We start from the raw sequence: 15,159 nt of genomic DNA on the forward strand, positions 1-15,159 counted from the left end.
TTAATAGTCAAAATTTTCAGCAACTTTACAGACCGAAATGTCAAATTTAAATGTTATCCTTGTCCCATATCCAGGCTAAGCTATGATTTCGGTAACAATACATGTTTGTACGTCTCTAAAGTTCATTTTTTTTAAGTTTATTTAGAACATTTTAACATATTAACAACGCACACTTTATAAATGTAACTATTCGAGTTCAAATTTTTTAGTAAGAATAACATTTTCTTTTTTTCTAGATGTCATGAGTTCAAGTTTTCAAAATATATATGGTTCTTAATTGATTTAGAAAATTCTGAATAAATTATACATCTAAAACTCTAATCGAATTTGATTTTTTTAAGAAAACCTCTTATCACATGCAATCGGAAGAACAAAATATAAATGAACTGGCATTAAAATCTAAAGTTTATAAGTAAAAGAAAAGAAAGGCATGATTTTTTATACACGTATGTATATACGTATACCTATACACTTAATGGGGTATAGCGGAATTTGCGCTCGGGAGGCTGCGCCTCATCCTCGGCGGTGGAGAAAGGGGACCAGGAATCGGCCTAGGAGAGTGGGGTCCATCGACAGATCAGGATGCTGGTAGAGGCTGAGCTGTTGCTGCCGTTGGATTGAGAGTGCTTAACAGTGGATGAAGGCGACACGTGGACCCACTTCTTCTTCCACTTCCTCACGGGGCCGTTGAGCACCGCCGTCGAACCGTACCGGGAAGTAGCCCGGCCCAGCCTCGTGGAACCTATTCCATCCATTCGATGTTTTTGAACTTGTCGGCCTACTAGCTATAACCGTCAGAGAATTAACCAGACATAAGTGGATAAGGAAACCGAGAGTGATAATAACAAGTGACAGCCTTCAAAAAATGGCTGAGGTTCGGTTTCTTTGGTGATTAAAACAGGGAGACTGTGAATCAGAAGTTGAGTGGCGACTCTTTTATTCGACCCCACTTAAGAAAGTTGCCTCCTTATCAACCCACTTTACCGTTTGAGGCCATTGGAATCATATACATTTTTGAAGCTTTTTAGTTGTTTCCAGTATAATGAAAATTTCTGTATATTATAGGCTAGAGGATAAGCAAAGGAATGTGACAATTCAAAATAATGAAAACTGCATCTTAATGCCAAGGTTGTCTAATGCTGTCGTGTTGATTCCAAACAAATGAATCGTTTCTTTGGAGTGTTAGATTACTGAACTGATTTTAATATCTTGACATGATTGATACATTATGGTTGTTTCTTGCTGGTCTATCATTAGCTTCCCATATGCATCTCATGTTAATCAGTTTGCTGGTTTTTATTTCTTAATGAGGTGGGGTAGCGTCTTTGTTTTATAGGTTTTGTCGTCTAAATTGGGAAGGAAACCTGAAGACATCATGAAATTAGATGCAAACGAAAATCCTTATGGTCCACCTCTGGAGGTCATTTAAATAACTACTACTTTTTGTACCAATTGCAGGCACCATTCTTGCAATTGAGTTATCTACTTTACCCTGATTACAAATTTAGGATTGTTTGTAGGTTCTTGAGGCTTTGGGGTCCTTGAAATTCCCGTCTATCTATCCTGAACCTGAATCTCGTCAATTGCGTGCTGCCCTTGCTGAAGATTCGGGTATTGAATCTGATTATACTCTTGTCGGTTGGGGCTGCGATGAACTTATTGATCTGATCATGCGGTTAGTACCAGGAAACTTAGTTGGTGTAGCTAGCTCATAATATCTACTCTGTATGTGGCTTCAAGCATTAGATATTTCTAACTAGTTGCTTTTTTATTTTCGATAAATATTTTGTTGCAGGTGTGTGCTTGATCCTGGGGACAAGATATTGGATTGCCTCCAACCTTCACAATGTATAATTTTGATGCTGGTGTTAACGCAGCACAAGTTATCAAAGGTAGAAATACGCTTTCTACTAGTTTAGCTTTTGCATACATCTTCACCTTGTAATTATCTTTATTTGCATCTAGGGCGTGGATCGTTGTCAGCTGTTTGTATTTTCTATCTGCTGTTTTATCTATAGACATATTAATATCCCGTGCAGTTCCTAGGAAGCCAGACATCAGCTTGAATGTAGAAGCAATGGCCGAGGCTGTTGAGTGGGAAAAACCAGATGGAAGGTAAATGTTTTCAATGGCTTTCCTTTTTCTTAAATCTGAGGAACATTATCATTGTGTTATTTCAATAGGCACAAAGGGAGTATAAATCTTAAACCCTGTTTTTTATCCGATCAAGAGTGACGGAAAAATGTTTGGTGGAACATGTTTTCTATTTCCTTTGAATTTGTTAGACATGACTGCCTTTTCTTTTCCCGGTGTCTTGCTGCTATAATTTAGTTGCTTCTTTTTGAATCTCGTTTAGGTGGGGCTTCAGAAATCATTTACGGCGATTTCAGGAGCTTGCGGACTTTACTTTTAACGTGCAATGTTGAAACTGTAACTATATGTTGCTCTGATCTGTTTTTCCACGTACATATTGTTTTGATAGCTCCATTGCTTTGTTAGTGGGAATTTGGCAGTATAATTAGTGATGAAGTTCTCTTGAAGATCCTTGACATGCCCCAATACTTTTGGTGCTGGATGAAGCTTACATTGAGTTTTCAGGAACTGAATCGAGAACGCAATGGGTGAAGAAGCATGATAACTTAATTGTTCTTCGAACATTTAGCAAAAGAGCCGGTATGCTTCCGATTCCTTTCTCTGATTCTTAACGTCAAATTTTGCATGATTTTAAATGTTTTTCCTTTCTGGTGCTATGCAACCAGCTAGTTAGAACTTCCAACATCATATGCACTGTCGAATTGGTCAGAGAATGAATAATTTTTGCAGGTTTAGCTGGGATCTGTGTCGGATATGGCTCATTCCCTTTGAGCATAAACGAATATTTGTGGAGAGCAAAGCAACCATACAATGCTTCCCTTGGTACAGCTAGGTTGAAGTGGTTGAGTAAATGGCAGTAATGGATGCACAGAACCCTCTTCTGGGAGAAACCACTTGTGGCACTTTGCTGCAGAAACTGCAAGTAATGTGCTTTCTAACTTTGTTCTCTTCAACAAAATCTTTGTTTCTTGTACGTACTTGCATGCAGAAATATAGAAGGTAATATGTCCTGCAATTGATTAAAGGAAATATGGGATGAAGTCGGCGAAGAGAGAGAGACAAGATGCTTCTGCAGATAGAACAAGAGTGCTTGGATGTGTACAAGAGGACGGTTGAGCAGGTTGAAAAGTCAAGAGCAGAACTTCTTCTGACCTTGTCGGAAATACTCTTGGAGATAAAAGTTTCCTTGGCTTTGCGGGTAATCACTTAATTTCATATTATAATCGTACAAGAAGGTAACACTCTTGGTTTGGTGATTAATGTTGTTCGTAAGTTTATTGTAGGATACTGTTAAGGCATCAGGGACAATCCAGGCTGCTATAGCACCAGCGCTCGAACAGCTGTGGAAACAGAAAGCGGAGAGGGTTAAGGAATTTGCGGATGTCATATTAGTAGGGGTGTTCAACCGGTTAATTTTGTCACCGACCGAACTGAATTATCATTAATTAAATTAATTGAATTTTTTCTTTAACAATTAAATGAATTCAAAATTTTCTTTTGAAAATATTAACTGAATCGGACAAAGTTTGGTTATTTTGGTCGGTTAACTAAACTAACCAAATTTTTTAATAATATTTTTATTAATTTTTAATTAGATTAACTTAATTATAAAGAATTTTTTTTAATTTGAGTTAAAAATTTAATTAGGTATTGATAATTTAATGAATTTAGTTTAGTTAAAAAACAATCGGGTCATTAATAGGATTGAGCTCAAAATATGGATTTAATATATATATATAACATATTTCATATTTAATAATTTTGATTAATTTGGTTAATTCGTTTAATTAACCGATTTCGAACCAAAGTAATTGTTAACTAAATATTGAAAAAAAAATTAGATGTTCTGTGACCGAACTATTTCGGTGACCGATCGAATTAACCAAACTAATTTGATTCGATCGATTAGTTCGGTTAAAAACTAATAAAGAACACTATGTATTAGTGTATGGTACACATATATGTTACATTAACATGTAACACGTGAACATATGTGATAATATTATATCAACATTTGATAGTATGATACATGTCACAAATAATAAATATTTACTTTAAATAATAAATGATTTGTATAAGAAAAAATATTTTGACAAAAAATGAAAGGTTAAAACTTGAAATGTTTTTAGGTAACCACTGATTATTAGATGTGTAACATTTTTATTTAAATAACTTTGGTTATTAGTAGAAAGGGAATTAAATAAAATTTAATTAATCTATGTAACCATTTTCAAAGATGAAATTTAATGTTTTTAACATTTATAAAAAATCGTTTCTAAACGAAATCTAATTTAAAATGTATTTTTGGATAAAATTTTAATTTTGTTGAGACTTATCTTATTTTTAATTTTTTTTAATCTAATCTCTTGTTTTTTAAGTATCTTAAAAGTTTGAATCGTATTTAGGCATTAATGTGATTCATTTAAAAAAATGGAAATTAATTTGAAAAATAAAAACAAGAAAAGACGATAATCGAGGAAGGAGAAAACGACGTCGTTCTAATGTTCTCCTGCTAAAACCGGAGAAGGTGAGACGGCAAGAAGAAGAAGTGGTTTCTCAACAACATTTCCTTACAAATGATTTACTGAAATTCTCTCTAAAACCCATCTATCCTTTCTTCTCCACGCAATCAAATATTTTCCTTTTTGTAAAAAATGGCGACACTTCAAGTAACAAACCCAAAGGAATTACTATCATTAACTTCTTATTCTTCTTTGTTTTCTTCAAGACTACGTTTTTCTTCAAAATATCCGTTGAAGAAAAGCTTTTTGAGAATGCGTCACCGTTTTGGAGGGATAAGCTGTTCGTTTGCTCCAATGGAAACCGCGAAGATAAAGGTGGTTGGTGTTGGTGGAGGTGGTAACAATGCTGTTAATCGAATGATTGGTAGCGGTTTACAGGTTAATTTTCAGCTGTTTTCTATTAGGTTTTGCTTTAAATTTAGCAAATTTTGTGAAATTTTATAGGTTATTTTACTCTCCGACTCATTGTGTGTCGTTTCTTGAGGTGGATTTAGCTTTAAGTTTGAAAAAAATGGAGAATTTTTGTGGGGTTTACCATTTTCAAGTGGCTTTGCTGGTGGGTTTTAACCGACATTTTGATTTGATGGATTCTGGTTGTCAATTCGAGAATTTGGGAAATTTAGTTCTAATCTAATTTCAAGTTTGCCTTTGTATAAACTCAGTGCCGTTTTGAAATTAGTGTTAGATGATTAGTCAATGATTTTTATGTGAATTTTCCTTTGTGCTGCATTAGTTAAAAACTTAGCTCTCTTTTTCTCCTTTTGCTGAGGATTTGTTCGGCTGAATTTAAAGTGCATGTATGAAGGTAATGGAGATGATAATTCAAGGCACTTCAGTCATAAATGCATTACTCAGAATGTTTAACTTCCAAAAGGGAATTACCGATGTCATTTCTGCTTTGTTTTGGAATTTGGGTGTTGATTTCTATGCTATAAACACGGATTCTCAAGCACTACTACAGTCCGCTGCTGAGAACCCACTTCAAATTGGAGAGCTTTTGACTCGTGGACTGGGTCGAGCACTCTTGCTTGATCAATGAGAACATTGTTTTGTCTCTTGTGTTGTAGGACTATTTACTTGCTTTATATTTGATTTAACGATGTGAATCAATTGACTGAAATGTAGGGACCCGTGGAAATCCGCTTTTGGGTGAACAAGCTGCAGAGGAATCTAAAGATGCGATTGCAAATGCTCTTAAGGGGTCAGATATTGTCTTTATAACTGCTGGCATGGTTGGAGGCACTGGGTCCGGTGCTGCTCCAGTTGTTGCCCAGATAGCCAAAGAGGCTGGCTATTTGACTGTTGTTGTGGTAACCTATCCCTTTAGCTTTGAGGGGCGTAAACGAACCGTGCTGGCATGTTTGTTTGACTCCCTTCATTCGATGCTCCATATAGTGGGAGATATATAGCCTGAAGTCCTTGTCCAGTATAGAACCGATTGGGTTATGCAAAGTGCAATTCAACCTCCAAATTTTCGATCATTTAATGTCAGAATAGTTGTCTTATATCTCTATATTTGCAGGCACTGGAGGCCATCAAAAAGTTGCAAAAGAATGTTGATACTCTCATAGTAATTCCCAATGGCCGTCTGCTTGATATTGCTGATGAGCAGACACCTCTTCAAGGTGCTTTTCTTCTTGCTGACGATGTTCTGCGCCAAGGGGTTCAAGGAATTTCAGATATAATCACGGTCTCTGATTCTTTCACATACCTATCTACATTTTCAAATATTCTTAGATTGAACTGTTTCTAGAGGTTTTTAGATTTTTCTTGATAATTCTTGTTAGACATTATGACCTGTGGCATGCAATAACTATTGAATATATTTGTTGATTGCATGAATTGCCATCTAGGCCATAAATGATTAAATGCTCGAACCATTTAAACTTGGTTTAATAATTGTTTTTCCTGTTTCCTATTTTCTGGTTTTGAGCTTTGTCACTAATGGAATTTCTTCCTTTCTTTTTGCAGATACCTGGATTGGTGAATGTGGATTTTGCAGATGTTAAGGCAGTCATGAAAGATTCTGGAACTGCAATGCTTGGGGTAGGAGTTTCCTGTAGCAAAAACTGCACCGAAGAGCGGCAGAACAAGCAACTTTGGCTCCGTTAATTGGATCATCAATTCAATCAGCTACTGGTGTGGTATATAATATTACTGGAGGAAAAGATATAACCCTGCAGGAAGTAAATAGTGTGTCACAGGTACATATGGTGTTAGGAATTTCTTCTTTGCCTATTCAATCTTATCATGTTTATGGAAAGTGAAACACATTTTGGCTACATTCTCTTCTTGATCTGCATTAGATTTTGCTGATTTTCAGGTTGTGACAAGTTTGGCTGATCCTTCGGCTAACATCATATTTGGTGCTGTTTTCGATGATCGTTACAACGGGGAGATCCATGTGACTATTATTGCTACGGGCTTCTCACAGTTGTTTCAGAAGACACTATTAACTGACCCCAAGGCTGCAAAACTGATTGACAAAGTTGCAGGAGGACAAGAAAGAAAGGGGATATCCTTACCCGTCAAACCGTCATCTGTTCCATCTGGATCACCCCCTCGAAGGATGTTATTCTAATTTCCTTGATCTCTTCGTTCATATACCTGCCTTTATCCATATTTGTGTAAAGATCTTGAAGCTTACGAGTACTATTAGTTGCCATTTGTTTTATATGATTGTGTTCCTCAATAATTAACGGTTTTCGAGTAGGCCAAAATGTGTCTATGCTTGAATCCCGAACTAGTATGAAGAGATGAGCCTGAAATGCTTCTACGTATGAGGTTGTGGATGTTATCACATTGATTCAATCCATGTTGTTTTGCTTCTTCTTGAAGTATCCGTGTTCAACATTTTTGGAGAATTAAATAATTCTTATAGAACCAAAATGGCATACAAATATATCTATAATCAACGATGACACATTCAAAACCACTTCATACAATCTAATCTGATGTTCTTGTAAGTTTCACATCGATGTTCGAAATGTTCATGAATCGAATCAAAACAATTATACATGAACTTGTTTTAAAGCTGATCTTAGACCTGGCATCACTCAACCCCACCCATGTCAAAATTTTGAAACAATTTAGAACATGGAATTTGATAAAAAAAAAATAGTCGGATCAGGCTTAAATACCATGCCCCGGGTTGGCCTATTGTAGACCGAGGCAGGTAATCCGATCCCCGGTGACCTCTACTTAATGCTGGCTACAATGCTTTAGATTCGTCAACAAAAGAAATAATATATGATAAATAGTTAAAATTTGTCTACAAGACTTAAATTACTTTGTAATTTACATTGGAGTGTCTTTGTTGGTTGATTTTTCTTTGTATTTTAATGCACAACCATCTCTTCTCAACCCAAATGAAATTATAAATTGAAGCACCCAAAACTATTAATAAACATTGATAACTAGTTGTGCTCACATGTACTATATTTATACCATATTTACTATATTAAATGGATATATCATTTTCCATAAAAAAAGGAGATATAATAATTTTAAATATATATATATATATATATTCACAATTTGATATTTTTCTTCTTCCTATTTTGCATCTTATGTTAAGGTACACATATTTTCTCATTCTGCATTCTAAATCAAATTGTACTAATTTGTAAATTGAGCATTTTGTTTGATGTTTTTTAATGAGATTATAATTAAAAATTAGTAAAAATAATGCTGCTATTACAATCACCCACACATACGGATAGCACTTTCAATCATTGCAAGTATATAAATATGAAGTAAATAAGCCGCATTTCTGAAGCTTAAGATCATCTAAATTCAAATACAACAATAGTGCTGTTGAATAGCAAAGATTCAAATTAAATGTTCAATGCCACCACACTTTTAAATGTTCTGAAAATGTTAAATAAAGCAAAAAATGGGCAGCATTTTGCTAGGAAGATGAAAAGTAGGAAAAATTTAGGCAGCCCCCTTCCCCTTCTTTCTCTGGATCTTCTTCATGTAGAACTCCAGCTCTTTGCCCTCCAAAATATGCCTGTCGAACCCCCATACCACCTCATGTTAGAATGAGATCGATAATAGCTAGTAATAAATAGTTAACGAATACGAAAGCTATTAGTATAAAATATACCCATCAGCACGGCCACATTGACCTGGCCGTGAAGAGATGCAAGCCAACAAACGGCCACTGCCAAATTGCTCCTCAATGTGAGGATCAAGCTGGCGATTCTGCTGACGTTTATCCAGCTTCCTCAAGACATGGTTGCTCTTCTTCACCTCTTCAGTAGCAGTTTCAGCTTCCTAAACACAAATTAAGCAAAACAAGTAAAGGTGTAAACAGAGAAACACTCGGTCTGATATTAAAAACACCAAGGACAGGTCTTTATTCTCGACCATACATACAATACTATTCTACATTGATCCATAATTTCTACTTTTAGAGACCCAAGTCGGAGAAGGTGCAGACACCAAGAGATACGCATATGCAGCATAATGATGATAACCTCTGGGTCAAACAATCTGATATTGTGTTCAAAACCAGTTGAGACAAGTGGAATGAAGCATATCAAGGTGCATGCAAAGAGGGATCATATCAAGGTCCAATTACAACAAAACAAAAACAAAGCAACAATATTAACTAAAATGACTGTCAAATGATTGAAACATCAACATATGACTGATATGAGTGATCTACAGAAACATTATCCATGTGACCCGAATGTAAAAACAAACATTCCCTACCTCTCCTTCTTTCTTGGCAGCTGAAGCAGCCGCTGGTTTCTTCTTGCGACCAATGTCAACACCATAGTGCTGGAGATACCACTGCTTGAAGGGAGCAGCATCAACTTGAACAATAGCACTCTTCACCAGAGTTTGAGTACGGACAAGCTCATTGTTGGATGCATTGTACACAACATCCAAGATTCTGGTCTTCCGGGTCACCGACTCACTTCCCCATGAGTAGTTCCCAGTATCAAGCCTCAGTGCACGCCACTTAACATTTCCGCCACGAACCCTAATCCTCCTGACTGTCTTGTTGCTAGACAGTTTTGTGTTTGCAGGTTGCCTTCCAAGCTCATACCTTTACAAATAATAAAACAGCAAAGCTTAAAAACTACATAAACCAAGATTGAAAATACTACGTAAAAAAACAATACAATAAGAAAGGAAACTAGGGAAGATCCCAGGCATATAAAAAAACAACAAAGGATCAACTTTTACATCTAAAAATATCCCAATAGAGTTCACTAGAATTGTTCTAAAATTGAAAATGAAATAATCCTAAATCTAAAACTAATGTCCAAAAACCAAAACACAATGCAAGTAAAATTAGAAGAACAAAAACCCATTTTATAATCATTCTAAATAAATCATGTTTCTAGTCAAGAAAAGTAGGGACACGAAACAAAAGGAAACAAAGGGTTTCGCTTAATACTTTCTCTTCTTCCTCCAAGCCTTCTTCTTTCCACCAGTGGCACGCCTCTTGTGCATTGAATCACGAGAAATACCTATAATATAAAGACATTAAACTTATTAAGCAAGAAAACTGATTAGATAATTACATAATTCAAAGAGATGTATGCAACATTAGATGAATTTGAGACATACCCATTTTGGCTGAACAAAAGAAAGTTCTATGCTTCCTTGGGGTTTTTTTTATTTTTGTGTTAAGCAAGGAGGCGGAGGAGTCTCAGTGGAGACTTGAAGCACGTTTATAGGGGGTGAAGCCCTAGTGTTTATGAAATTACTTTTATATCCTCTATAGATTTTGGTATGGTTAAAAGTTTCCTTGTGGGCAGTGAAATTTATGAGAGAGCATCTTTATTACAGGCAGCCCATAATTTTTTTGAGTAAACTACACGGGAGATCACTAAACTATGGTCATTAATTGATATTGCCATCGAATTATTTTTTATCTCAATTTCACCACCAAATTTTTTAATTGATTCAATCAAACCACTCTCCGTTAAAAAAAACAGACTTGCTGACGTGTACGTTAATAAAATTGGTATAATTATATATTTGGTCTTTAATATTTACATATTCTATCAATTTAGTAACTATTTTAATTCAATTAAAGAAATTTAACTATCCAATTAGATCATGACACGTGTCAATACATGATTAAAAGGTTTTATTTATGAATTTTAAATTATTTAATTAAGTGATTTTATAACCAATCAGGTGGTGACACGTGTCACCACCCTGATTGAAATAGAAAATTGAACAAGAAAGATGCCCCCAAGGAGATTTGAACCTGCATCTAAAGGGGAGAAGAATAACCAAGCGCCCAGACCACTGGGCCAAAGCTCTCCAATAATTCTGATTTACAATAATTTGTATTTGACTTGTACATATAAACAAATTATTTGGTTAAATAAATTTCAGTTCGATTAATGGTTCCAGAAAAAAATAATGTTAATTCGATTCGGTTAATAATTTTCAAATAAATTTCGGTTCGATTAACGGTTAAGGATAAAATAATTTATTTTATTCAGTTAATTAGGTTAATAATTTTCAAATAAATTTAGATTCAATTAACGGTCAAATAATTTCGGTTCGATTAATGGTTAAAGAAAAAAATCAGTTGATTTGGTTCGATTAATAATTTTCAAATAAATTTCGGTTCGATTAACGGTTAAAGAAAAAATAATTTATTTTATTCGGTTAATAATTTTCAAATACATTTGGGTTCGATTAACGGTCAAATAATTTCGGTTCGATTAATGGTTAAAGAAAAAAATTCGGTTAATAATTTTCAAATAAATTTCGGTTCTATTAATGGTCGAATAATTTCGATTCGATTAATGGTTAAAGAAAAAAATTCAGTTCATAATTTTCAAATAAATTTCGGTTTGATTAACGGTCAAATAATTTCGGTTCGATTAATGTTAAAGAAAAAAAATTCGGTTAATTTGGTTCGTTTAATAATTTTCAAATAAATTTCGGTTCGATTAATGTTAAAGAAAAAAAATTCAGTTAATTTGGTTCGGTTAATAATTTTCAAATAAAATATTTTTTCTTTAACTGTTAATCGAACCGAATTTTTTTCTGTAACCACTAATCGAACTGAAATTTATTTAACCAAATAATTTGTTTATCTGTACAAGGCAAATACAAATTGTTGTAAGTTAAAAACATTGGGGAGCTTTGACCCAATGGTTTAGGCGCTTGGTTACTCTTCTCTCCCCTTAGACGGTTCGAAACTCCTCGGGCGCATCTTTCTTGTTCAATCTTCCATTTCAATTAGGGGTGATGACACGTGTCGTCATTTGATTGGTTATAAAATCACTTAATTAAATAATTTAAAATTCATAAATAAAACCTTCAAATCATATATTGACACATGTCATGTTCTAATTGGATAATTAAATTTCTTTAATTGAATTAAAATAGTGACTAAATTGATAAAATATGTAAATATTAAGGACCAAATATATAATTATGCCAGTTTTATTAACGGACATGTCAGCAATTCCGTTTTTTAAGGGAGAGTGGTTTGATTGAATCAATTAAAAAGTTTGGTGGTCGCAAAATCGATTAATGATCATAGTTTGGTGGTCACTCGTGTAGTTTACCTTTTATTTAGAAATAGGATAATTTGATTTTTTGGGATCTAAAATATTTTTTACACTGTATAAAATTCGTCATTTTGAGGTGAAGAATTTTAAAAAATATACCCCAGATGAAAAGTTTGAATAAAATATAATTTTTTTATTAATTTTTATCACATTGGCGATAAAAGTTTGAAAAAAAAAATTTACTAAAATTTATCACCTTGAGATGACAAATTTAAATAAAAAATATTATTTGGATTAACTCGTCACTTTTACTTGACAAATTCATTAGATACTAAAACAAATATCATATATATCAAATTAAAAGTATGTGCTTTAGAACTCTAATTTTTTTTTCTCTCCTAAATACGATATTGAACCAATTTCGCCTCTTTTAAGTCCACTAAAATGTTCGGCTTCATGATTAATTATATTTCTTAGAAAATAATTTTTGAAAATAATTTTACGTTGTTTAGGTGATATTGTGTAAATTATTTTTCATTAATTGGTAAATTGTTTAGAATTTATTTATTATAAATATCAAATATAATAAATATTTTTTTATTTTTTAAAATATAAAGTAATTTACCTAATATTAATTATTTCAATATTTATTATTAAAATATTATATCTATAATTTTATAAATAAAAATATTAATATTTTTTTATTTTATTAAAATAAAATTCTTATAAATTATAATGACTATTTATTAAAATAAGAATAATATATGATTAATTATATATTTTTTTAAGAACAAAGGTCTCATTAAAACCCCTTTTAAGCTTATAAGGAGAAAAGAGTGCCCTGTGTACTTGTATTACCATAAACATAATCGTTCGATACAACAGACGATATAAGCTCAAGACAAACTGAGTCAAAATACATAGCATTACCAGACCTAAGAGCCCACGTAGCTAGAGTATGGGCCACAAAATTACAAGATCTAGGAACATAGCAAATCCTAAAGTGGATCCTAGCCTTTAGTGTCTTACAAGCTTCCAAAAGGTGGTAACCCAACGTGGATAGATCATCCTCATGTCGGGAAAGCTTGTTAACAACGAATGTCGAGTCTGATTCGAATATGAGATGAGTCCAACTATACTATCTAGCCAACAAAAGAGCAACATTGAAAGTGTGAATCTCTTATATGCCAACTTCGACACAACCTAGCGATGTCGCAACCATCAAGTATCTGGCCGAGAGAGTCACGAGCAATAACACCAACAGATGTCATCCTCCCAATGGTTTAAAAAGCACCATCCAGATTAATTTTAACATAATCAGGAGGGGGAGGTTGCCATTTCATCTGGCTTAGTAGCGACGACGTTTTGAGAACAAAACGCTCAGTCCTCACTCTTCTAACGCTTGGTTCCTGTTCGATAAGAATTCTTGTTGCAAGGACCTGACATTGATAGCCAGTATCCACGGGGTTGCCACTTGTTTCCATGCACTTTGGAATTCCTTCCATTCCAAAGATTCCAAAGGAGAACAAGAAAGCAAGCTAGGTCATCAATCTTTATGGCAGAGATTACCAAATCAAGCCAATCTAACGGAGAAACAAGTTGAATTGACAAAAATGCACACCGTACTCCGGCACAATGACATGTCTCTTCATCCATTCCATACATTAGACAAATACCATCACTTATTCCGGCCTCAAGCAAACGTTTACTAACTGATAAACCATTATGAGCTACTCACCAAGCAAATATCTTAATCTTAGGTAAAACATACAATTTAGCTACTAATTTCTAAACTCTAGATGTGACTGTCATAGAATGAGATGGTCGTTGAAGCCATTAGTATCCCGAACGAACGGAACAAATACTTGAGCCATGGTAACCCCAAATAATTATATCCTCATTGGTTGAAGCAATGTTTGTTTTCAAAATTAGTTCAAAGTCTATATGATTAAAAATTTGATGTACCCTCGACTCATTCTAAGAAGTCGTTCCAAGCCCGAAGCTATTGCGTAGGAAGATAGGAATAGTCCCTTGAGAGAGAGATTAACTTTGATCCGCCCCAATGATCTTTCCTCATGTGAATATAGCTACTTTGTCCTACTCTCCAGAACAATGCACCCGATAAAGCTTGAATGGTTTTGTGGATACCCTTCCAAGCATAAAAACTCCTATCGCCCTTAGGGGCACGTAGTATGTTGCAATTTGGATAGTACTTTGCTTTCCAGACTTGCTCCAACAAACAATTAGGATGATGAACTAATCTCCGTATTTGTTTATCGAGCATAGCCAAGTTAAAAAAGCGAAGATCCCTTAACCCAAGCCCCCTTGACTCTTCGAGGTACAAATTGTTGACCACGCCATTAACGACCATCCACGCTCTGAGATCTTACTTGTCCACCAAAATCCTTGCATTATGCCAAAGATTTCATTAAGCAAGTGTTTAGGAATCATATAACAAGACATCGCGTGTACTGAGAGAGCCATGGATTTTAGAAATACTTCCATATCGTCATAGGATAACAACCACTTGTCTATCCACTAACGTGTTTATGAACCTTATCATGCGGATATTCAAATGTATTTTTTCCCAATATATAACGGAAGTCCCAAGTAATGGCCTAAGGAGTCGACAACCTCTATACCAAGATATTAACCATTTGTGTACGATGTTCTGGTAAGGTTTGTGGGCTAAAGTATAACACTAATTTTAAGAAATAATAATATTATATTATATTTTTAGAAATATATTTTAAATATTCAATAATATTATTTTTATAAAATAAATAAATAATATTAATTTTATTAAAAATTTATTTTATATTATTAAAATAAAACTATAATATTATATATTATAATAAAATAATTATAACATTAAAAATATAATATTGTATTATTAAAATTATCAATAAATATATTTTGATAATTAATATTTTTTTAAAATAATATTAAAATAATATATTAATATTAAATATATAAAATAATAATATTTAGAGTGTTTATATTACGAATCAAAAAGTTCGTAAAATGATTTACAGAAAATCATA

General features: G+C 33.7%; 1 protein-coding gene and 2 pseudogenes across 1 annotated transcript; 2 read left to right on the top strand and 1 right to left on the bottom strand.

Annotated features, from left to right (window-relative positions):
- The first annotated feature begins 196 nt into the window (after nucleotides 1-196).
- Nucleotides 197-7,243, top strand: LOC120123336 (annotated as a pseudogene).
- LOC120123383 lies at nucleotides 476-3,211 on the top strand (annotated as a pseudogene).
- A 1,167-nt stretch (nucleotides 7,244-8,410) lies between the features above and the next one.
- LOC120123313 (40S ribosomal protein S8-like) lies at nucleotides 8,411-10,296 on the bottom strand. Its single transcript, XM_039142240.1, has 5 exons — nucleotides 10,203-10,296; nucleotides 10,030-10,102; nucleotides 9,336-9,675; nucleotides 8,725-8,894; nucleotides 8,411-8,628 (listed from the first exon to the last, which is right to left on the bottom strand). The coding sequence occupies exons 1-5, from the start codon at nucleotides 10,204-10,206 to the stop codon at nucleotides 8,553-8,555; spliced, it is 663 nt and encodes a 220-aa protein (XP_038998171.1). The 5' UTR covers nucleotides 10,207-10,296; the 3' UTR covers nucleotides 8,411-8,552.
- Between the last annotated feature and the right edge of the window lie 4,863 nt (nucleotides 10,297-15,159).

The sequence above is a fragment of the Hibiscus syriacus genome, unplaced genomic scaffold (assembly GCF_006381635.1).
Source record: "Hibiscus syriacus cultivar Baekdansim isolate YM2019G1 unplaced genomic scaffold, ASM638163v2 tig00110392_pilon, whole genome shotgun sequence".
Taxonomy (NCBI): domain Eukaryota; kingdom Viridiplantae; phylum Streptophyta; class Magnoliopsida; order Malvales; family Malvaceae; genus Hibiscus; species Hibiscus syriacus.

What these genes read in the sequence shown, in the direction of transcription:
- LOC120123313 (XM_039142240.1), bottom strand. An exon ending in CTGCCAAGAAAGAAGGAGAG is followed by an intron (nt 8,895 to 9,335) that starts GTAGGGAATGTT and finishes ATTTGTGTTTAG; the next exon opens with GAAGCTGAAACTGCTACTGA. An exon ending in CAATGTGGCCGTGCTGATGG is followed by an intron (nt 8,629 to 8,724) that starts GTATATTTTATA and finishes GGGGTTCGACAG; the next exon opens with GCATATTTTGGAGGGCAAAG.